Raw genomic sequence first — 25,005 nt, 5'->3', positions numbered from 1 at the left:
GACTAGTCCTAGAACTCTCACTGTGACACTGGTGGAGTGTCTTGCACATGCAGCCCCAGCACAGGGATTGGCAAGAGGCTTATGAATTGTAGAGTAGCCTGGGCCTTATGGGAAAACCCTATCTCAAACAAACAAAGCAAAAAAAAAAAAAAAAACTCACCGACAGCCACCGTGTACATCAGACTCCTCTCTTTGACACACCTTTCTCTGATAGCCATGTGTAGCAAACCCAGTATGCTTGAGACTGAGACATTTTATAAGTTGAAATTGAAGATCACAGAAATGCAAGAAAAACCCCTCTGTGCCTTCAAAAGAAAGGCTAGAACAGGAGAAGCAGATAGGCAGGCTGTAATGAGACGGCATTAGCATGACCTGTACATCCCACCACATTGCCTCCTGATTTTACTTCCTTTCTTATTAACTAATTAATTTGTATGTATGGCTATTTTGCCTGCATGTATGTCTGTGCACAGCAGAGGCCAGAAGGGGCATCAAATACTCTGGAACTAGAGCTACAGATGGTTGCCAGTTGTTCTATGGGTCCTGGGAATTGAACCCACATCTTCTGGAATAGCCCCCAGTGCTCTTAACTGCTGAGCCATCTCTCCAGCTCCAATTTTACTTCTTTTAGTTGTTTAATTTTGTGAACAGCAAAGAGGTTTGGTCAAGTTTAAGTGACTGTGCTAGTCCTATCACATTGGAACCAGGCATCACATCACTGTCAGTGAAGGCTGCCTGCCACTCTGGCTGGTAGGGAAGGAGAACTGTATAAATAGTTGTTTTGCCTGCATGTATGTTTGCACATCATGAGTGTGCCTGGTGTCCACAGAGACCAGAAAAGGATGTCAGATCCCCTGGCGCTGAAGTTATAAATTGTTGTGAGCTGCCATGTGGGAATTGAACCCAGGTCTGCTGGTAGAACAGCCAGTGCTTGTAACCACTAAGCCTTCTCTCCAGTCCAGACTCTGATTATTTCTTTAGGAATGAATCTTAGAAATAACTATTTAAAAGTAGATTAGATTGATTACCAGTGAGGACTAGAGGGTTGGGAGTAACCAGGGGTTACAAAGTTTCGAGTTGAGATGGTAGGTTTTAGAGACATAGAGAACAGTTGTACAACACTGGGAACGTTGTGAAGTATACTGAATTACCCAAGCAATATGCTAGCTATTCTTCTGATCACTGTAACAAAATACCTCAGAGAAACTATTTATTTACTTAACGGTTTCAAGGAACATATTCTGTTATGTCCATGAAGGCATGGCATTGTGGCATGAGCTGTTGTGCTTGGTCACATCATGGCAGCAGACAGGACTCCAAGATGGGACGTGAAGCAGAGCCACAGTATAATCCTGTGCCCACTAGCTAGGCCCTATGTCTCCTAGATTCCACACGTGCTAACAGATGGGGACCAGCTGTCAAACACACAAGCCTATGGAGGGACATTAAGCATTAAAATGATAACAAGTGGTTAAAATGACACATTTTATATTTAGCACATTAGAATTTCAACAGTAAAACAGTGTGTAGGGCTGGCTAGATGGTTCAGTGGCTAAAGGCCCCTGCCACTCAAACCTTTTGGCCTGAGTTTGATGCCTGGATTCCACATTCAGCAGAAAGGAGACACTTGACTCCACTAAGTTGTTCTCCAACCTTCACACATGTGCAGTGATAGGAGCATTTATGTACACATACATGCATACAAACAAATCTGTCTAAATAGATATTCTTTTTAGAAAAATGAATATATTAGAAACTATCTGAGGGCTAGTGAGATGGCTCAGTGGGTAAAAATGCATGCTTTCACATGCACACAAAATAAGTATGATAATAATAATAAAAGAAAACTGTATGAGCTAAATAGATACAAAAGCTGTCAGTGTGAAGGGGTTGCCTTTTGGGAAAACAAGTATTGTGGCAGGAATGTGGTGGTCAGCTTATGTTTTTATATGAATGTCTATAGTGTTTCTACCATTCTACAGTGAAGAGACCGACATACTGCATGCACTGCTTTTTAAAAATAGAGTTGCAACATTTTGTGACTTTTCTCTTGAAATTTGAAAGCTGTTTGTGTATGTAGTCAGAAGTAAAGAGACTGAAAGCCAAGCTTGTGACTTAGATTGTTTCCTATCCCCTTGCCTAACTGAGGTTTTCCTTATGTGTCCGTAGGTTACCCCACAGCCTACCCGGCTGCTGCTCCTGCCTACAATCCCAGCCTGTACCCGACCAGCAGCCCCAGTTATGCTCCAGGTAAGCAACAGCGGGAGCCGCAGTGGTGAAGAGGGAGGAAGTAGGCTTCCATTTGTAACCACAGTCACCAGTTGGCCCTTCTCTGCTTTGCCCTGGAGTCAGCCAGTCCTGGCTTGATTCTCTCTGGAGTCCCCTCTGGGAACTGGGGCAGAACAGTGTCTGGGCGGGAGCAGGAGAGGAATCTCCTTCATTCTCTCTGGGACTTACGGGCGGCCCCTCTCTCTGCTGGAGTATATGAGACATGCCACCACATCTTAGAAACACTTCATCCCTCTCGAGCCTGAGGCTGCCATTGGGAATTCTTCTCTCTTTTCCTTTGTCCCTCCCTCTTTTTCTCTCCCTCTCCTTCTGGGGTGTAGACTTGGAATAGACTGAGAGACTTGCCACCAGAGTAAAGAGCCTGTGTTCAGGCTGAGTTCTCTGCTTGTTCTTCAGAGACAGAAGACATAGCACTTGAACAGAGAGATTGGAATGGGCTTAAAGGCCTGAAGGAGGGGCTCTGCACAATGGCATAGACTTCCAGTCCCTGCACGTGGAGGCTGAGGCCACAGCCTGAGGTCATAGTAAAAAAGAAAAAAGAAAAAAAAAACAACAGCAAAACAAACAAACAACCTAAAGAAAGAACATATTGGAAAGATTTTTTTTTTCCACTCTCATTTGGGGCCTAGGAACATTACTGTTTTTTAAATCGTTCTAATTTCGGGGCTCAGTCAGTGTTAACGCCCAGGAAATGTGACGAGGGGAAGGCTAGGAAGTCCTCCTTGGTTGAATCTCTATTAGTCTTCTTCCTAAATGCACCTCTCTTTCCCAAGATTCACGTGTAACTACTTACCTCAGGGTTGCAGGTGACTGATGTAAGTTCTTTATTCCTTCACTAAGCATTTGAATGTCCTCTATACTGGGATAGAAAAAGTGAAAGTTGTCATCTTTGCCTGAAGGCACTTATAGTTAGTTTTGGATTCTGGCATATTGATAGATGTATTACATTTTATTAATAAACTATATCAATATTATTTTATTAATAAATTGTACTACAATACAATGAGTGTTCTCAAAAGGACACAGAGCAGAGGTGGAACCAGTTTCTACCTTGAAGTAAGAGTAGGGGACGTCACAAGGAGCTATCAGTAGAGACTTGAGGAGAAGCAATGCCCTTGGAAGCACACAGGGGAGGAAAGTAGATTACATGGGGCAGAGCGTGGCACAGGCATGGTGGGGGTGTGGAATGCACAGACTGACAGGGACTGGATGGATCTGAACTACAGATGGCAAGGAAGAAATCTGGAAAGGCCTTCAATGTCACATCTTCCTTCCTCTCTTTTCTTATTTAGTGAATATTATGGAATTGAAAAGCCCCCGGCAAATTCTTTAATTCAACCTCCCTGTGGTCAGGACATCCTGGAAAAAAAAAAGCTGTTCTGTTTTAACTGACAAGGACTTACAGACTAGAGCCTTTGGCAGATTTCCTGTGCGTGCTTTTCTGAGGCAATCTGGAATTCGCCATCAGTTGTTCTCCTTCTGGGGTGTTTCAGGCAGAAAAGATAGGGGCTATATTTATAGACCTGAATCTGAGCCCTGGAATTACTGTTATATGACACACATACTGTAAAGTTACAGGCTCCTTCATTTATTTTTCTTCTGCTTGTTCGTACAAGCCACAATAGTCACAAACTATTCTAGGCAGGCATGGTGGTATACACTTATAATGTCAGTACTTGAGAGATAGTAGCAGAGGATCAAGAGTTGAAGTGTAGCCTCTGCTAAATAGCAAATTCAAAGCTAGCCTGAACTACATGAAACCCTGCCATCCCCCAAAGAGAACTTATTTATGCATAGTAAGTAATGACAGATGCGTCTTGCATTATTACAAAATAATGTAGTCAAAACACCCGAGAACACAACTCAGAGAAGAAAAATACACTTCAGTTCACCATTGCACAAGGTTCAGTTAATGGTGCCTTGGTCCCATGTGTTTGGGGAGAACATCATGGGGTACTGGGAGTGTGGCAGAAGGGAGCTGTCTACTTCATGGCTGATGGGAAGTAGAGAGTGGTAATATAAAAGGTCAAGGTAAGATAGCCCTGAAGGGCACACCCATGGCCTGCTTCCTCCATACATATAGATATACCATGTCCTCACAATCTATTCCAATGTAGAAGCTTCAGTGGACTAAATGATTCATTAGGTCAAAGCTCTCTTGACACACTCATCTCTAGAAACACCCTGACATATACACCTAGATGTGTGCATTACCAGGTTTCTAGATGTTTCTTAAGTCAGCCAAATTAATCACCACAACAGGTGGTTATATGAACTGTATTAAATAGTTATTACAAGCCTTATTCATTCTAGAAAGTACTGTAGGTGATGCTCACTTAAAAAAGCCGCCATTACTGTTCTGAAAGCATTAAGGAGAACAGTGACATGTGGACTAATATTTTTTGATGACAGCTCAGTGTTGAGTTTTCTGTTTCCTTTAATAAGTAAGATACACTATTCTCCTGCCGCAAATCTGTAATAGTAGGCAGCAACAATATAAAACTACACTAATTATCTGATAAAATAAATCAGTGAATTTTATCTTCAAAACTAAGAGAACATTATGAAATATCACAGTGCATAAGTGATTTTAATCCAAATACTGTAAAATCTGAGTGGGCTTTGCAACCCAGCCTAAAATTGAAGGAGGTGAGTTGTGGCAGAACTTTCTGGTGAGGTCACAAATACAGAAAAGTTATTGTCTTCATAGTCAGGCATCCTAGTGACCTCACTGGCAGTAGTCGGAGGTGGCGAGTCTGGGAAGCAGCGGGCAGTGAAGCAGAAAGGAGAGGCATGTACAGAATGGTAGTGTGCTTTCCAGAGACTCGGCTGCCAAGAAAAGAAAAACAGGCACAGTGTGAAAGGGATGTGCAGGTGAAAAGGCATTTGAGTATAAGTGTAAGTGTGCACTGGTAGGAGGGAGCAGAGAGAAGACAAGTCAGAGGTGTCAGGGTAGCATGGAGCTAGGTCTCCCAGCAGCTGTGGTGGCAACAGGGACTCTGATGTTTTCTTTCCTCTTTTGGGAAGTTGAGAGACAGAGGGTAGAATGTCCACAGTGCAGGGCGGGCAAGGACTAGCACTAGAGATAGTGGAAGGTGACCCTCTAGCAGGAAGCTGCCTCCTCAAGAGATTCAGCACTTGTGCTGAGAGATTTTAGGATTGTTTAAGGATCAGTTTGGCAAGTAGCTGACAGGACAAGGAATAACCTATGACTATTAGTCCTGGGATTGTAGTGTATGCCCTTAATCCCAGCATTTGTGAGACAGGCAGGTGGATCTCTGAGTTCAAGGCCAGCGTAGTCTGTATAGTCAGTGAGTTCTAGGCCAGCTAGGGCTACATAATTGAGACCCTGTTTCAAAAAAACAAAACTGCAATTAATTCAATGTTTCCTTTGTATCAGCAACAATTTGAAACTCTGTGGATATTATCTTGTTTTATAGTACAACAAACTGAGTACTTTGTTTTTCCCAACTTCCAATTGGGAAAACAGGAACTTACTGAAATTCAGCAGCAAGATCTGCGTTCGTTGCACCAGAACTCTTAACCGCCTGTCATTGCTGAGGCAGTGGGCGGACACTGAAGTGTCAGACAGGAGCAGCCGCTGGAGAAGAAGGCTGTGCAGAGAGGAGTCTGACACTGTTAAAGACAGAGTCTGGAAAGTGCTGCTGTGTGTAGAATATTTCATTTCAATACTAAAATAAAATATGAGAATTTACCTAAGGATTAATGCTTTAAAAAGTCAAGACATTCCTAAGCTGTGATTAAAGGAAGCCAAAAACCAAAATCTACAATAAAAAAAAAAAAACAAAATCTACATGTTAAAAAAAGCTCCACACCAGCCAGGCAAGGGGACAAATACCTATTATCTCTGCTCTTGGGAGTTAGAGTCAGGAAGATCAGAGTTCAAGGCCATCTTTAGCTACACATGAGTTAAAGATTGTCCTGTACTACATGGGAGACCCAGTCTTGAATCAGACAAAATCAGGAAGGAAGGGGGCAGGAAAAGAGGTATCAAACTGAAATTAACCCTTTAGATGCTTGTGTGACTTTTGAGACACACACTCGCTCATGGTCACACTCAGAGCTGTGTTTGTTTCATATTGTGTGATGTTTACCTCCATCTCCAGAGGTCTGATTGTTACAGGCAAGTTCCTGTCATAAAGGCTCAAGGTCAGAGGGAATAGTATAGGTGATTCTCAGCTTCTTGCCAGAGCTAGCCATCTGTGATGCATGGCAGTGCCTGCAAGGAGCCAGGTGTGCAGGTTTAAATTTCCTTCCTTACTTCAAGGAGATCAAGCAATTGCTTAGAGAGACCATATTTTTAGCAGCTTCTGTGTTCCTTAGATTCATCGGCCCATGATACAGGGGGAAAACTCACCTTCATTGGTTCTGAAAAACAGAACACTTCTTCCTAAGTGTTTGCCAATTTTAGGGATCATATTTAGGTATTTGGCCTCACAGGAGGCAAGAGTTAGCCAAGAGATATTTTTCAGAATCCCGGGAGCAAGAGTTTAACATATTCCTGACAATGCAACTTGAAAATGAAACGAAATAGGAAAATAATGTCAAAACTCTCTCATAAGAAGCATGTTCTCATCTTTTGTCTCATTAGAGTTAAACTATATGAAGTAGACATAAAGTTTTCCCGTTCCCATTTTGGAAATTACAAACCTGGGGGAAGGCAGAGGAAAATCTCTGTGCAAGTTACAAATGTGCCTTTTTACCTTTGTCTTGTAAGCTAGAGTTTCTTGCCTCCAGTTTAGCTTGGATAGGATTAAGTAACCTTCAAAATTAAATGTAAAATGCCATCTATCTGAGATTCAAACCTATTTGTCTGACCCCATAGCCTGTGTTCCTTCTGCAGCACAACACTGTCCTAGATGGAGAGTCTCTGCATTGGACTAGGTCTTTGAGAGGCCTGTGGTGGCCATATACCCTGAGCCTTCATTTCTTCTTCATTGCAAAGCCTTCATCATGCCTGAAATCCCTCCACAGTTCTTGGGAGAATTGAAATAGTCTTAATATGGACAAGCAAAGAGCAGGGCCTTGTGCCTGTTCACATCCAGGCAGTTTCAGGTCACTTCTCTGGAAGATGCTGCAGCATCTAGAGAGGTTTCTCTGCAAAGATGAACTTTCCTGGCTGGCAAGTCTCTCACCCTTTCCAGGGGGAGGCACCTCCTATCCTCTACATTCTCTGCTTCTTATGCCTGGGGGAAAGTGCTATCTTGAAACAAGTCTGTTATATAACTGCAATATGTACAACTTTGCACAAATTCCTAGTGGTAATTTCAACTAACATTTCTATCCAACAGAGTTTCAGTTCCTGCATTCAGCTTATGGTAGGAGAGCTATTTTTCCTCATCTGTATTATGGCCTATGAATGTGTTATCTTGTAACAATGGTAGATTCCCTTTCCTTTCCTCCCCAAATCCCATCTCCTAGGCTTGGGCTCCCCCAGGTGGCCTAGCAGCAGTTCCTATAGCATGCAGGAACATGTCTGATGGTGCAAAATCATGGGTTGGAGACACACATGAACCATTCCCATAGGGCAGCGATGAAGGATCTTGGCACTAAAAGGCGTTTCACACCCTAACCTGGCTGCCTGATTCAAACAAATGAAGGAAAATTCTAAGACCTGTGTGTGGCTCCTCTGTTTGCTTAATGGTAGGCTCTGAGGAACCCCTTGATTATGCCTATTAGACTCTAAAACACCAGTCACATGGCCCCAGGACCAGATTTTCCATTTCTATTAGCAGTCTGACATGTTTGAAGACCTGGTTGACTTTAGGTACAGTCTGTTGCCTTCATCCAGATCTTGAGCTCTGGCCTCATTTTTCAGAGCATTTTTCTGGATGATAGAAGGTATGGGCCAAGTGTGCCAGGGATGAGAGATCTGAGTTGAGTTCTTCGGGCAGTGTGGACTCCAGGCCCAAGGCACCACAGGAACTTCTGGGCACCTGTGAGGGTCCCAGCGGTATAACTTGACTAGGTCCTTCTTGTCGTAGACAGTAAGGGACCATAGGAGAGAATTGCCACTTTTACCACTCACCTGGGCTGCTTAGGATGTTTTTATAAAGTCTTTGAATGTTTTCTCAACGTTTAATCTTACTGTTGGAAAGTGAGTTGTTTTATACATGCACGTCTTTCAGAAGATGCACTGTGAAATTTCTTTTGCTACTGTTGTGGGCTGTGTGATCTTGGGCAACTTGCTAATGTCCCCAGGCCACAAAGTTTTTCACATCACACGATTTCAAGGTCCTTTTAAAGGCTAACATTCCATTCTCTTGTAATTTTTATTATTTCAATAGTGCCAGCTCCAGAACTGTTTCACTTACCATTTATGAGAGATGGCTTTTTGTTTGCTGCAGGGCATGTGAGCTCAAACAAAAGACAGTAAAAAGTTAGAGAAGGTTCCTCACCCTTCTATTAGAGCAGCGCTTCTCAACCTGTGTTGGGGTTTCACAGGGATCACCTAAGGCCACCAGGAAACACAGATGTTTACATTATGATTCATAACAGCAAAATGATGGTTATGAAGTAACAATGAAATAGTTTTATGATTGAGGTTACCGCATTAGGATTATATTAAAGGGTCGCAGCATTAGAAAGGTTGAGAACCACTGAATTAAAACCTTCAGTATGAAGAAGTATGGATGGAGTGAGTCATAAAGTGTTCTGTGCCAGGCCCTACATGGCCCTATGGAGATCCAGCGACCAGCAAGACAAGCTCCCTATTAGAAACTCACAATGTATTGGGGAAACATTCAACCAGGGACAGTAGCCTCTAAGACTCACAGGAACTGACTGGGAGAGTCAGTTATATAGAGAAGGGTTAGAGGGAAAGACTTCATAATAGAATTGTGTCTTTAGCTCAAGATTGATCACTTAATATATGTGTGCCAGGTGGAATGTGGAGAGAGATGTGCTGAAAGAGCTATAGTAGAATATCTAGTAAATAGACCAAACCCTTTGGCACACTCTGAGAGTGATGAGCAGGTTGTGCACACTAGTTTGGGTTGGAGGCCAAGATGATTAGAGAATCAAGGGAGATGTGTGAGTCAGGAAGAAGAGTGTTGAAAAGTAGGACCAGGGACAACCTCTAGGCCCACCCTCAGTGACCTACTTCTGCCAAGGCTGTGCCACCTGAAGGTTCCACAGTCTTCCAGAATATCACCAATAGCCTTAGACCAAGTGTTTAGATTTGCCAGCCAATGTAAGATACTTCAGGTCAAACCACAAGACATCGATGGTATTAGATCAGGGGAGTCTTGAATGCAAAGAGTTGAATCTGTAGCCTATCGTAAGAGAACCATGGAATGTTTTTAAGAGACCAGTGTGGCTATTGGAGATTAGAAGGGACAACTTACAAAGACCAGACCCAGAGCATTAAGAAGCAGTTGACATGGCTACGTAAGAGGAGATTAGGGCTTGAATTGGAGTTGGCCACAATTGTAGGGATGGAAGCAGAGCCACCAGAACTAGAAACCATTAAGACTGATGATATTATCAGTACGATCAGTATTGCCAGTTTACAACACAAGACAGAAACCCAGACAATTAAGTGACTTGCCCAAGGTCTCACAGCTAATAAGTGGCAGAGCCCAGGCTAGATCTCATTTCCCAACTCAGTACATGGTTTAGGGTGATGGTCCCTTGCTGCCTCTCTTTGTAAATGTGCTTAACAGATTGTTCTAGTGTCAGAGGGCATGAGGGTCCCATATCCAGGAAGTGAACAACTCAGCAGCTAGATCTTGGCAGGCTCATAGGCTGCCACATGATTTTGCTCTGTTTTTGTTTTTCTCCTCTCTGTCCTTTTTATACATCTATAGTAATTACATAAAGTCTTAAGTGAATGGCTTAATAATGTTTTCATGTGATACACCTGCACTTAGTGATCACCTAATTCAAATGATAAAACATTTTTAAGAAGTAGTTCCTTTTTGGCACCCCAAAACAGGCCTGCCTGACAGAGAGCTCTTTTTATTGCTGCACTGCTAAGAGTCTCAGTTGGCACTGGTTTTATCCAGCAGCTGAGCTCCGCATTGCTACGACCATCAGAAAGGATTACTGTCGAGCTGAAAAGAGATATATGGACAGTTAGTGAGGAGATCAAGTTGACTGTTAAAAACTTACTTTTATTTAGTTTCCATGTGTATCTGGTTTTTTTAATTATTAACTATTTAAGCATTAAGGAAAAATACAGAAAATGTTTATTTTCTGTATAATAAAACCAGAAGAAACGTCTGGTTCATTTGTAAAATGTAAAGTTTAGCCTACGTGATTGCTTAGGAAAGACAATCAATGACACAATGGCACTTGCTTCTTTCCTGTTTGAGATCTGCAACATTATTTTACTGACATGCTGTCTTGTTCACTCCCTGGTTGCTGTGTGGCTGAGTTGCATCCCCAGTAGACTGTAAGTACCCTGTGTGCAGTGATGTAACCCACGTGTGTTCCTGTCCACCGTGGCGCTCCCCTCGGTGCTGAGTGCAGTTAGGCCTCGGTACTCTGTGGCTAATTTTTTGATTTAACCTCAGCTGTCACACAGTCCTTCAGGCAACTGTCAGACTTTGGGCTTATAATGAAAACTATAACTCTGCCCCACTCAGAAGAGGAAGGAAAAAGTCAGAATAGAACAAATTGGGACCTCTAAATTCTCCAAAGTGTTGCGGCCAGATTGAGACCTTTCGGCTCGTGGTAGAAGCCGACTGGGCTCTTAGGGAATGGAATTGCTGTTTCACCTCAGGGCTACATATTTGACACAGTAGTAATTTGTTTGTGGATGGTTATCTCCAGCCACATTGATTGCCAATCCCTGAGTTTGGAGACATTGTGATAAGAGTTTTGACACTAATTGGATCCTTTATTAATTCCTTTCATATTAGCATCCCACCCTCTGGAGACAGACGCCCAAGGTGTTTATTTAAAGTAGGTTCCCCCAGCAGAAGCTGCACACTGTCCTGGGCGTCTAGTGAGGGCTCTGGGCTCTGCATGGAGTTGTGTTGTCTCCGTTTCTCTTTCCGGATTCTCCTTTTAGTGTCACTTTCCTGCCCATGATTTCCTTCTCATCTCTCAGCATTTGCTGTATATATCGCGGGCCATTAATGCAAGCAGAGTCAGCTTATGGAAGTACATTCTGATTCTAGTTCAGAAAAAAAAAACAAAAACAAAAAAAGAAAAAACAAAAAACCCAGCAGCGTCCACACCCTTCCCCAGCCATTCTAACTCTGATAGAAGGAACAGAGATGTTAGCTGTAAGCCAGGCATCTCTGGAGGCAGCAGACCCTGTCGGAATCTATAGAAGCAGTATACTTTCCTACAATGCTTCCCTGACTTTCCTTATCCACTCATTAAAATACTTCAGGTTCATCTGATTGTTGTCAGTCCATCCCCCTTACTGATAATATACTTTAGAATACTGTGTCCAAAACTTCCAACAACTTATTAGAATGGAAAAGATACTATGAAGAAAAAAATTAATCATTTTTTAACCTTAAAATAGAAATTTGGATCAAAAAATGTGTCTCCTCTGGTGTTTAAAAGAATAGTTTTCTCTTTATTTCCTTCTTTCTTCCTTCCTCCCTCTCCCCATCTCTCTTTCTCTCCTTTCTCTTTCTTTCTTCTTTTTTATAAAGGCATCCCCCACCCCAACCCCATTTCCTCTCTCCTTCTCCTCAGGATACCATGACGGTAAGTTTTTTGAGTCATTCCCCACTTTTAGAACACTTAATGAAATTTCTCAAGCTGAGCTTTGAGCTATCCTGTAAAGTCTCTATGGATCTCAAACTAATTTCTGTAACATACTATGTACCTAACCCCAATTTTGACATGTATTTTCATGATGGCCAAAGGACCATCTCTAACTCATGAGGACTGTCTCAGTTGGAGCATCAGTACTGTCTATTGGGAGATATTCAGACATATACAAGAAGTATGTCTGTTTGACCGTGGCTGGTGTGCAGAAGGAGTTGGTATGCCCCGTTGGATGGCTAGAGCTTGAGGCTGCCATGCACAACTCAGGCTGTTAGAAGAGATGCTACCCCAGGGAGGCTCATATAAAATGGTAGTTATTTGTTGGCTTCTCTTTGGAGGCAACTCACCCCTATTAACCATACCTCAGATAAGTTTCAGAGCACAGGGAATTTTTTAAAAACTAGGTTAATTTGGCTCACTACACTGTCAAAGGCTTCCAAGTTGCTTCATGTTAATAAGATGATAGAGGAATATACCCTAAGCTTTAGAGCAGAGATGGTGAGAAATGGTCATATTAAAGGGCATCTTCATGGTTTTTATCATAGGTAGAGAAATCCTGAGCCTTAGCATTCACGTGTAGGTTTCCTTGGATCTAAGTCATTTGGAAGCTTACTTCAGCACTCCTTCCCCCTACTGTCCCATCTCAGAAAGGCTGACTCATTCTGTGTGTCTGAGCAGGCTCCTTGAGTTATGTTTCTGTCTAGCACAAGACCCTTGCTTTTGTGTCTGTAATTGGTGATGCCCACTTCTTATTTCTGCCTAATGCCATTCTTGTGTCTTCCCCTTAAGCCACTCTGCTGATGAAACAAGCCTGGCCACAGAACTCATCTTCCTGTGGCACTGAAGGCACCTTCCACCTCCCAGTGGACACCGGGACAGAGAACCGAACTTACCAAGCATCCTCTGCGGCTTTCAGTAAATACAGCCTGTCTCCTCCTATCCCTGTTCCCCCTGGTTGGGACTGCTTTGTTTGTAGCAAGAAAGGAAAGGGAATTTTTTTAAAATGGCATTTTTAATGTAAACAGTTTTAACGGGTTCTCCTTCCTACTCAGGCAAGAAAATTGGACTTTGACATTTAAGAAAAGTGATCATCTTTGATTGTGCCTTTAGCTTTAGGATACCATCCCACAGCAGTGAGAAGGGAACATTCCTGGGCCAAGAACTTGGATTTGTGAGAGACTATTACTGAACTTTAGGGGGAAAGGACCAGGACCCATTTGAAGGTTGTGTGTGTCTTTGAACAGAGTCTTCCCATCCATTCACTGGATCTCGTGACTTTAACATTAACACTATTGCCACCTGGGCCAGATACGTTCTTTCCTGTGCATAGTAGGATGTTTAGTAGGATCTATAGCCCCTGTCTGTTAGATGCCAGTAACAAAGCACATTGTCACGCCCAAAAATGTTTCTAGATATGTGTCAATATTCCTCTAGAAAAGTATCTTCTGTATAGGAAACATTGCCCTAGTTCATGTAAAGCTACACTGTGGGAACATGATATGACATGGACAGAAGCCAGCAGCCAGATTGGTCATGATCATCCTGAGGCTCAGTGGGGTAACTGATGCTGTCACTTTTGCAACTGATTGGTAACACAAATGACTCCAGTGAGGACCCTCATTTAGAAAGTACTGAGTGGAAGACCTTGTGCCTGTGGTAGCTGTCAGCCATGGGAGAGGTTAGCTTTGGATATGAGGAGCACTGATGTCTGAATTTATGCCAGCAGGCCCTGGACAAGCTTAGCAGGATGTTATAGGAAAGTAACCTACTAGGAAGGCAAAGAAAAGTCATTGAATTTGTTATCTTTTCCTTTAAATATCCAATGTCATTGCTTCTCAGCTTTTTGGTTGAGAGCAAGTATAAAATGTCCAGTGTTGGAGCTAGAGAGGTGGCTCAGTGTTTAAAAGCACTTGGCTGCTCTTTTCAGAGGACCCACGTTCAATTCCCACCCACATGGCAGCTCACAACCACCAGTAACTCCAGTTTCAGGTGACCTAGTTCCCTCTTCAGACCTCTTTCTGTATTAGGCATAAATATGGGGCACATATATGTACACAGGCAAATTAATATACATAAAATAAAAACAAATCTTTAAAAATAAATAAATTAAATATCCAATGTCAAGCCTGGCATTATGGCACATGCCAGAAATCCTACCACTCAGGAGGCAGAGGTAGGTGGATCTCTGTAAGATAATAGCTAGCCTAGTCTACATAATGATTTCCAGGCTAGCCAAGGCTACATGATGAGCCTTGTCTTTAACGAAACACACACCAACAAATGCCATTTTCTCCCTGTTGTCACTGTCCTTTCCTGTCAGCATTTACTAGCTCAGCATGGCATACCTTTTTGTAGATTCTGTTTTCAGGATCAGCCCCCTCATTCAATCAAAACTATAGCCCTATGAAGTTTGGATTGACTTTTATCCCTTTTTGAAAGCAGAATTTCAAAAAGGTAATATGTCCAATGCCGCATAATGACTACGGTGGCACAGCTGTAAAAATGGTAACTTTTGAGCCAGAGCTCTATTCCTGATTCTTCATGACTGGCTTTACTCTTTCAAATAAGGTGGACATGGAACTAGCCCAGCACCTGTACTCCCAGCACTCACGAGGCTGAAGCAAAAGAATCTTAAGTTCAAGGCCAAGCTAGAACACAGCAAATTTTAAGTTACCCTGAGCCACACAGTGAGACTTGATCTCAAAAAGAGAAATGGGCAGCAGTGGGGGTGGGGGCTCCTGGTGCTTCAAGTAGGACTGAATGAACATATGTAAAATGATGTAATGAACTTCGTAAAGGTAGAGGAATAAAGGCACAGTGCGACAGAAAGAGGCCTGGGGTGAGAGAAACAGGACTCTAGACTTAATTTCATACAACTTTGGATAATTCATGGCTGTTTGCAATGGTGGCCTTGGCCTAGGTCATCTTTAAAGTCCTTGCTAACTACTGGCCTCTTGAGTCTCTCCCTCCAGAGTTATTGCTTATATCCTTCCCACAAAATCCTCCCTCCTAGCTGCCCTCATCAGTAAGCTGGCCTTCAGGCTCTGCTCACATATCTTTAGAAATAGTGGTCTCATTCCTTCCAGAGGTTGCACTTCCTACAGCTTGAGTGCCTTGCCTTCTGTGCTGTATCTTCTAAAAGATACAGTCACATGTTGCTCTCCCCTCCTAGACACGCTGTCAAGTTTCTAGATGGGACCAAAATGTAGGATTTTCAAGCAAGTAATACATAAATGGATGTAATTTTTTTAAATGGATTTGAGATTGATTGACTCATGCAGGCACACAAAGGCTCCTGCAAGCATTCAGATTTCGTTGTTTTTACGTTCAGGGCACTTTGACAGATTCATACCAATTTAACCAATACACTCACCAAAGCCTGTTCATAATTAGCCATCCCTCTTATTTATTCAGTACTTTATTGTTTAACTACCAACAAGGAGACATAGAGGTCAAGGCAGGATTCAGACATGCAGTGTTATTTTGTCTAGACTTTGTCCAGTTGTATAACTCTGATAATCAATCAATCAGTCAATCAATCAATAAACCAATTAGTGTAAAAGGTATCCTTGATGTGAAGATCAGTGTCTTTGAACGTAGGCAGGGCTCTACAGCTGAAAAAGATTTATGATGGTGAAGCAGAATTAGGAGCGGGCTATGGAGGCTTTATCTTGCTAATGCACACCATGTCTTTAAAATCTCCTGTTTGGTAGAGCCTGAGACCAACAACAGACAGGAACCATAAACAAAACCTCTTTAGAAGGCAGAGTGGTCACTTCTAGTGGCGCCTTTGTCTCATGACACTGCCTTTAGTGAAACAGGGATACAGAGGCCAATATACTAGATGCCCAAGACTTGTTCTGTAGAGACAGTCAACTCAGAACCAGCTCCTCCCTGAACTCTGGAGCCAGCTCTGTGACTATAGATGTGCCATGCAATGTTGGGAAAATTACTGGATTTCTAAATTACAAGCTCTTCCTCTGAAAAGGAACAGGTGGAAATGTAAGCCTCAAATGTCCTTTAAGGGTATAGCATCCCAAGGTTCCTATTCTGTGACCTTCAGATTTAGCATTCATTTCAAAGTAGTAGGCCTCCAGGCAATGAGTTGGGTCTAAATTTTACTTGAGTAAAAATCCATAATTTTCAATAAGCCCAACAACTCCTTTTCCTTAGATACACAAAGTGACAAACCCTAACTTTCTGATATCTAAGCCTGGGATAGTAGCCCTAGATTCTCAGTGTTCCCCAGGATGTGGACAGGGTGATGGCCTCATAGAAGTCCTACTGAAATACTCAGATTTAGAATTTCAGCATCAGAAATGCCCTCTGAAATGGTCTAGTCCAGATGAAGATATTTGAGGCAGTACTGACTGGAAAGAATCTCAAGAAAAAGGCCTGAGCTTTCATGGTTTCTGCAGCCTCTGGGAATTTCTCCTGCCCCCGAGGATAACCTTGAAATGCATTGTGGTTCCTGAGTGCTTCTTTGTGCGGTCACTCTGTTTAGCATCTCTCATCTGTGACGTTCTCATCTTAGAGATTTCTAAGATCTCCACCTCTGCCAGGGAATTTAGATACTGATTTGTATTCTGAGTGTGTGTGTCTTGTTTCATAACATGAAGGTGGAATATTCTTCTACAAGGTTATTCTTAGATGTATAAACCAAATTCTACTGCAGTCTCTTAGAACCTTTTGATTCTCTGTAGAGGGACAACCCAGATCCTTTATAATGTGATTGCTTTTGTTGCTCAGATGGGGGTGGTACACCTTCCCTAGGAAACTCCATAGCATGTTCTCCAGTCACACAAAAGAAAGCTACCTTCATTGCTGGCTTGTTAAAGAACTATAAAATTTTAGGATCTTAGAACGCTGGAGTTGGTGTTCCAAGCTGAGCCAACTTAGTCGCAGCTTAGCTCTTGCTTCTTGTAGTTTCTGAGAGCAGTCTGTGCTTGTGTGCCCAAGGAGAGGACACTTCCTACTGTCCCTGTGCACTGAGAGAGAAAGTAAGAGCTAGCCTATATGGACCCTATCAGTCAGTCAATTAGTTGGCCCCCATGGTGCTTGTAACCACTACTCTGTAGGTAGTGCATTTGGAGACAGGTGGCTTCTGGTTCCTGGTGACCTGAATAGAAAGACAATAAGTTCTGGCACATCCTCCACATCTCAGTTTTGACTTGTTTTTTGGTGTCTTTTTTGCTTTTAGTTTGCTGTGCTGGAGATCATGGTTTTGTCAAGGTTCTGCCACTGAAGTTACAACCCGCACAGCTTGTTTTGTTGTTGTTTTTTCTTAATCTTTAAATTAAGGGTCAGTAAACTTGTCTATAAAGAACCAAATAATAGATACTTAGGTTCAGGGTTGTATGGTCTCTGTAACTATAATTTTGGTAGGAACAGTTGGTCCACCCTGTTGGTTGGCATCAGCCTGTAACCCTAGCTACTGGGAGGTTGGAGTAAGAAGATTGAGAGTTTGAGGCTAGACTGAGTTGTAACGTGAGTTCAAGCCCAGGCTGACCAATTTAATAAGATTCTATTTAAAATAAGATTAAAAAGAGGGCTGGGGATATAGCCCCAGGGGTATATTACAATATTACATGCCTAGTATGTGGGAAACCATACACACACACACACACACACACACACACACAGTGTAACACACTGTAGTAAAGGAAATTTGAAAAGTAAAGTTTTGTACATATCCTATCTTAGAAATAAACTATTTACACAAATTAAAGACTTCTTTTCCCTCCTAAAACTAAGGTCTGGGGATTTATCATTGCTTAACCAAACTTGGGAGAAAGCTGGACCCTAAGTCCACATCTTCCAACAAAAACCTGCTCCACCCTGTACCTTCCCCCATCCCTGCTCCTTTGTGTAGAAAAGGCTCTATGTAGCTAACAGAGTCTTTGGTAAGTCTTATTGGAAACTAGCTTGGGCTTTGTAATAGACCCTGAGTGAAAAAATGAAGGGTGAAGAGAGAATGGGGGAAGCAAGAAAGAGGAAGATAAAACCACAGAAGATGTCCTGAGATGCTGGGTAAGGAGCCAGAATGAGAACAGAGTAATAAGAAATGGAGTGGAGGAGCTTCTCTAAGTGTGTACCTACTTTCCCACACAGGCAACTCAGAAGCCCAGGCAGGCTGTCAGCTGAAAGGGCCCCAGAGAGACTGTTTGCTTCTAGCTTCTTTTTTGGATGAGAAGCCTGGAACCCAAAGAACTAAAACATACCCAAATCATACTTGCAGTCCAGGACTGAAGGAGCTGCCTGGGGCCAGGGCTTTGAGCGTAGAAGCCTGATCTTTTGTCTGTCCTGTGTTTCCAGCTGAATTCAGCCCATTCTTGTTCGAGGAATTGTTACTGAACCCTGCTGCCTTCAAGCAGTGCTGTTCACCAACTAACTAGACATCTCTTTTATTACCTTGGTACAGGATATACTGCAGGGACACCATACAAGGTCCCACCGACCCAGAGCAATACTGCTCCACCCCCCTACTCCCCATCACCCAACCCCTATCAGACGGCCATGTATCCGATCAGAAGTGCCTATCCCCAGCAGAATCTGTATGCCCAGGTAGGTACATGTGGAGGACCTCTTCTTCAGGAGTCTCCAGCCAGGACGGGATGGCATGGGATGGGGAAAAAGTTAATGGGCCTGGCCAGCGGTCACTGTAGTGTCACTGAAGCAATGTTCTGCAAGACTACCTATTCTGCCTTACTCCCAAAGGGTGAACTGTGAAGGCATTTAGGTTAACAGAGCCCCAACTGTCAGAGGGACGTTAGAAATCATCTAGCATAACTCCATTTTTGAACAAGTTGGGAAGCTGTGACTGTAACGAGGAAAGGCTTGTCTAAGGTGATTGGCTGGGGAAGGCTATGTTTTCACATACATGTCTTGATCTCTCCTCTTTTAATCTCGTAGCTTCCTTTCCTTAATAAAACCTGTGAACAAAGTAGGAAAGAACACATATATATTCTTGTGTGTGCTGTAAGCCCTCTGTGACCTGAAGGGAGTAAATTTTTAATGCGCATTATTGGCCCCGTTTGGACTTCTTCTGCCCGCGAATGTGTGTAACTGATACAAGGCTGCAGCATGGCCATGACACAGTCTTCTGAAGTGACAGTTCTACATGAGGCATAAGTAGTAAGGAAAGTACTTTTTGACTTTAAAACCTAGCTATGCTGCTAGGCAGTGGTGGCACACGCCTTTATTCCCAGCATTCCAGAGGCAGAGGCAGACCAGTCTCTAAGTTTGAGGCCAGCCTGGTCTACAAAGTGAGTCCCAACACATCTTAGGACACTACACAGAGAAACCCTGTCTTGGGGGAAACAGCTGTGTTGGTGCTGGAGAAATGGCACAGTGGTTGAGAGTACTTGCTGTTGTTTTAAGTGGTACACAGACATATATGCAGGCAGAACACACATTCACACACACACTACATGTTTAAATAGCTAATATAAAGCATTTTTTAAAGTAGCTAAGTTGTAGAGAATATCACAAAACTGGGGCATGACAGTGTTTGCTTCTAATCCCAGTACTGGGAAGAAGTTCAAGGTCATCCTCAGCCACGCAGTGAGTTCAAGGTCAGTCTGCCTGGAAGATAAATAAGTAAATAAGTAGAGAAAACAGCAGGCTTGAATCAGCTTTTCTCCAGTATGACATAGTATCTTAGCCTATGCCCTCCTACCTCTAAGGTTACGTACAGTGAGGGTCTTACTATTTATTATTAAGGTCAGAGAATTTCAGAATTAATCTCAGATGCTACTGTCTGCTCCCAGGGCTCAGCAGGCCCGTGAACTGAATAGCTTTCCAGGTGCAGCCATGTGGCCTGGAAAGTGGGACATCACTTCAGATTACTGTCTCCGTCCTCACTTTAGCTCTAAGGGGAGCTAGGAAGGGACATCTTGGGAAATGCTACCAATAAGGATGGAATGAACATAAACAACAGCATTTGCACCAGTGTATGGATGCCATTAATAATTCTTCCACTTGTGTTGTGGTGCTCCGGTGTCTCCATGCTGAAGAGCTGACTGTGTTCCTTACTGTTAAACTAGGAGAAAGGTAACACCTTGGAATCATATTTTTAAAAATTTAAAATGTTAATGCTGGGACTAAAGGAGAAAATCTCTTACTCAGCAATTCACCATGGCAACCTAGGGCAGCAAGATGGAGTGAAGAGGGCCATACTTTTTCCAACCAAGCTGAGCCATAGCACGGAACTGACCTCACTAACAGAATGAGACACAACAGAGCCCCAGCCTAGACCTGTGTCCCTAGGCCAGAGCTTCTCTTACCTGGTTGCCCAAAGCCCAGGGAAAGCAGCTCCCACCCTCCATCTCCTTTCTTGCTTCCTACCGTTTCGCAGAACCCATGTAACCGTAGCCTCTCTTCTCAGGGAGCCTACTACACACAGCCTGTGTATGCTGCCCAGCCCCATGTCATCCACCACACCACGGTCGTCCAGCCCAACAGCATTCCCTCTGCCATCTACCCAGCTCCTGTTGCTGCCCCCAGGACCAATGGTGTGGCCATGGGCATGGTGGCAGGCACCACCATGGCAATGTCAGCAGGTAAGAGCATCTGCCTAAGCATCCTTTGCTCTCTTGCAGGAATTCCTCACACTGGAGAACAGTCATGGAGCTGGCTGCAGCCCAGCATCAGAAATCCTGTGCCAGGGTAGGGGCTTTCCAGGAAGACAAGGAAGGATGCTCTAAAACTTGGAAATGTAGAGTCTAAATTATTCATAGGGATAAGAAACATTGCACACAAGATGGGATATCGAGCAAGGCCTGAGTAATAGATGAATGGGAGCTAAGCAGAGATGAGAGGAAGGGACGTGCAAGCAGTAAGTCCTCAGGAAGGAAGGCTTTAAGGCACATAGGAAACGGGGCGAGTAGGGGGGCTGCACCACTGCTGAGGCCTGGACTGTAAAAAGCTCAATGCTTTCAGCTGAGAGAACTAAGCTTTCCCTAGGAAGACATGGGGTTGGGATTGAGCTTTCTAGCTGTAGGCTGGATCGGGAGAAAAGGAATTTAGGGGAGGAATGTTGAAAGCAGGCCTCTAGTAGCAGCAGGGGTCCAGGAAGGAGCACACAAGCACTCTGCTGATTAGCTGGGAGGAACATGAGACCCTTTCCCATAATTAATTGTAAGAGCTGAGAGAAACAAGACTCCCTGAAAACCCTTTCTGGTCACTCAGGAACCTTGGGGATAAAGGTGGGAAGTGCAGCCTTAGAAACATGGACATGCCTGTAACAGGCATGAAGCAAGTTTTGAAGAACCAACTAAGTTGCCGTCTGAAATAAGAAAGAGGGTGCCATGGTTGCTCTGTAAGAAAGCAATTTGCTAGGTACTTGCTCAGTGCCAGCCTATTGTTAGGGTCCTTAAGGCAGAACAGAGCCCTGCCCTTAAAAACCTAGGTGAGTTTAGAAAGAAGATAGAACTAGAAAAGCTGATAGTTGCTACTCTGTGTATGCAATAAAAGAAACATGCCAAAAAAGGAAAGAGGTTCTTAGAATAATGATTCAGTGCTCACTCGGCAATCCAGGTGGTGGGGACATGAACAGGAAGAGCATCCATGCAAAAGACTGCTTTCCTCCTCTCCATTCCTGTACCCACATCACAACCTCCTCAGGTTTCCTCTTCTCTCTCAATGCTCAGGCACCCTGCTGACCACACCTCAGCACACTGCAATCGGGGCACACCCTGTCTCCATGCCCACGTACAGGGCCCAAGGAACCCCTGCGTACAGCTACGTGCCCCCGCACTGGTAAAGCCTGCAGCCCATCCAAGTGAGTAGTGTCCAGGGTCAGGGGAAGGGATGGAGGTGGGGACACATGTAGGAACTGCCTCAAAAGTCCAGGCTTGGGTTTGCAGTCATGTAGAAGGCAACAGTATTCACGTGTTACCCGCTGCAGGTTTGTTAATGTCACCCTTAATCGCTATCTCTTTACAAATGTCTCAGCTTTCGTGACAGTTTCTGAGCTTTAGCTCTATTTTTTTAGGTAAACAGTTTAAAATCACTTGGCCACTTAAAATTGTGGTGGGGCTTTAATGCTTGTCCTCTGTTGTTGAAGTCTATGTTCTTTGTGAAGTCTAGAGGTTCAGTTCTCCAAATGAGGTCTTACCTAAATCATATGCCAGCTCTGGTTATAGCCTAGTGGAAACCGTGATACCCAGCTCCCTCACTATCCTCAGCAGCTCAATATAATTCCTTTGGACAGAGAGCCTGCTGCTCCCCTGGGAAGGCATGGAGGGCTCCATTTAGGGCTCCCAAGCTGGGGAAAGAGAGACCAGTGATTTCTCAAGTGGCCTGTGGAGTGTCACTCTCTTTAATAGTGTTCCTTTCTTCCCCAGATCTGGAGTCACATTGTATGCAACTACTCGAGTCTTACCGGTGCTGAGCAGTCCCCTAGCAGCACCACCTCTATTTGCAAGAAGAGACAACGGAAGTGCAAGGGTCACTTTATGCATCTTTAATGGTTTTGATTTTTATTTTTGGTTTTTGTAAAAGCTGCTTTTTCTAATCTCCTAGGAGCCTCCCCTCGTGCCTCCCTCTTAGCCACTGCCCTTCTGGCTCTAGCCCTTCTTCCTACCTAACCAGGCCCAGTCCTCTCTGAACTTCGTCCCTTCCCTGAGCATCCTGTCCCTGGGATCCCCGTCTTGTAGCAAGCAGAGAGCGAGGTTTATTGTGGTGGTTCATCAAAGGCTAAATTTGTTTGGAAAGCAGAGCAGATGTGGCCCTCCATGTGGAGATGGAACCTGGAGCTGTTGAGAAGGCCACATCTTTGTCAGATTGTCATTTGCTGAAGCAAGATTAGTTCAAATACAAAGAAATGTCTTCTAAGAACCATCACAACAGACCAAGAACAAACCCACCTGGTTATGTAGGAATGTTAGCAGCTTCATGTCCCCAGGCTCAGAACCTGGGAAAGTAGAGAATTTGGGGAAGGGCAGAGGGAGGGAAGACACTGGGGAAGTCCTGTGAAGAAGGGCAGGAGGGTGCCCAACTCTGGTTTGAAAGGTCTCTGGCCACATTGTTGGGCCTGGACTTTCTGATTTGCACAGTGATGTTAACTGACCTGGCACTTCCTTCAGAGATGCTTTGACTTCAGACCTGCCAAGTAGCTGCATGGTGGTGGGAGCCCAGCATCCGGAGGCTTCTAAAGGCCAGGTGTATGCATAATCCCACACTCAGCCTCGGAACCTACTCTGAGGAGCTTCCTCCTGATGAGAGTGGGAACTGGTGGCATTTCTCTCCCTTGCCCTTCTGCCCTTCCCAGTGCCGGGGCGCACACGTCTGTCTGTGGGGCTGGCAGGCAGGCCAAGCTCTTGGTTACCTTGTGCCATGTCACGGCCAAAGTGAAGGAACCACATTCCAGGTGGGAGCTGGCGGTTCTGAAGGTCAGGATAGTGAAGGAAAAACAATAGCAATAATCATTTCATACTCATGGAACTGAAGGGACCTTAGCGTTCATCATCTCATCCATTCCCCTATCTGACAAATGAGGAAACTGAGGCCCAGAGAAGCAGAAAAGACTTCTCTGAACCTCATTGTAAATTAGCATTAAATGCAGCCTTCCTACCTACTGGCATTTTACCTACAAAAATTTTGCTAGGGATGGATTGGCTTGACTTTGTAAAAATTAAGTCAGCAGTGCCCACATCTGGTGAGCTCTGGAATGACCTCTGGGCTTGTTTCTGCTGTTTTCCCTCGCGGACTCCAAAGGTGGGGGTTGAAGACTTAGGCAGAGGCCACATAGGGCAGATGACAGAAATAGAAATTACATTTGGAAAACCTATGAAGACATCTGGAATGTTCACCCTGAACCTGACTCCACTCCAGGAAAAGGAGTAGGTGGGCTGGCTGGAAGGAGAGGCTATGCACTTAGGACAGTAGCTCTTTATCCCAAGAAGAGAGGAAGAATGGGAGTCACCAAGAGAGGTCCACATGGATGAGGCCAAGCAGATAGTCACATCTGGGAGAAGAGGTACCCCCAGGACAAGGACGTTCTTCCTTGTCTCGGACAGGAAATGGATTGGCCAGCCTCCCTCCTGTGCCCAACTAGCAGAGACAGTATCTTCATTGGGTGGAATATCTCACTGTGCAAAATTGGATCACTGGTAATATTTCAGACTTGAATTATCTTCATTTTAAATTCATTTTAAACTTGGACATCACTTTCCTATTTCCCAAATTCCCCTAAAGGAAAAAAAAACAAAAAACAAAAAAGGAAACCCTTGAGCTGAAATGGCCTCAGAAACAGTCTGACTGTCCCCAGGAGATCAGAGTTCATCAGCATCTGTGGCAGAGAGCCAGAAGTTAAGGCTTCTACCTTCCTGGTCTTCCAGGAACTTCAGGACCAAGAAAATTCAGCTGTTCTGGGGTGCTGACAAGGTTTCGTTTTAAAACAAGGTTTTCCAGTGTTAATCTGATTTTATAACACCTCTCCCTGTTCTCTGTGGTTTTGTAGAGGTGGATGGATGAAGGTTGCTAGAGATCATGTCTAACATGGTAAAAGAATGCAAACTGATAATGGTGGTGATAATTGTAGGGTACCTGTCAGGTGCTTCATGGGTTTCAGAGCACTTCACGACCTTTTAAACTGTCCCTGAGAGCAAGCAACAGGGTCAGTTATTCCACCCACTTGACAAATGAGGCAACAGATTCTAAGAAGAAATGAAATGGCCCAAAGTGAGCTGAGTGCTGGAATCCTAGCAGGCTTCCGAGACCCTACAGTCTCCAGGTGACCTGGTGGAGGAGAAAAAAAAAACAGACCCAGGAATGGTCCCATTCATAAATAAACGCTGTTCATGCCCCCTCACTGTTCAAGTGGGTTATCCCTGAGAGATGAAGGCATGGCGCCTGCTATTTAATTCACAGAGAATCCAAGGCTCAGAAAAGTTTAGGGACTTTCTGGTAAGGAATCCCCTGCTGGCTCTGTTGTCTCCAAGCCTGATCCAAACATAGGCT

The 25,005-nt window shown here is 43.9% G+C and overlaps 1 protein-coding gene across 3 annotated transcripts in view; it reads left to right on the top strand.

The window, feature by feature from the left end:
- Nucleotides 1-22,961, top strand: part of FAM168A (family with sequence similarity 168 member A) — a 127,257-nt gene extending 104,296 nt beyond the window's left edge. For 2 of the 3 annotated variants that reach the window (XM_080912090.1, XM_080912091.1), the window contains exons 3-9: nucleotides 2,170-2,250; nucleotides 7,602-7,628; nucleotides 12,832-12,957; nucleotides 18,464-18,606; nucleotides 20,429-20,603; nucleotides 21,693-21,823; nucleotides 22,389-22,961. In XM_080912090.1, coding sequence (XP_080768216.1) covers nucleotides 2,170-2,250; nucleotides 7,602-7,628; nucleotides 12,832-12,957; nucleotides 18,464-18,606; nucleotides 20,429-20,603; nucleotides 21,693-21,805 — 665 coding nt within the window. In that variant the 3' untranslated portion in view covers nucleotides 21,806-21,823; nucleotides 22,389-22,961. The remainder of the gene's footprint in view (nucleotides 1-2,169; nucleotides 2,251-7,601; nucleotides 7,629-12,831; nucleotides 12,958-18,463; nucleotides 18,607-20,428; nucleotides 20,604-21,692; nucleotides 21,824-22,388) is intronic. The other variant, XM_080912092.1, reaches the window with a different exon arrangement.
- Nucleotides 22,962-25,005: the final 2,044 nt, after the last annotated feature.

Source organism: Micromys minutus (assembly GCF_963924665.1).
Source record: "Micromys minutus genome assembly, chromosome: 2".
Lineage (NCBI taxonomy): Eukaryota > Metazoa > Chordata > Mammalia > Rodentia > Muridae > Micromys > Micromys minutus.
This window is presented reverse-complemented; position numbering and strand designations above follow the sequence as displayed.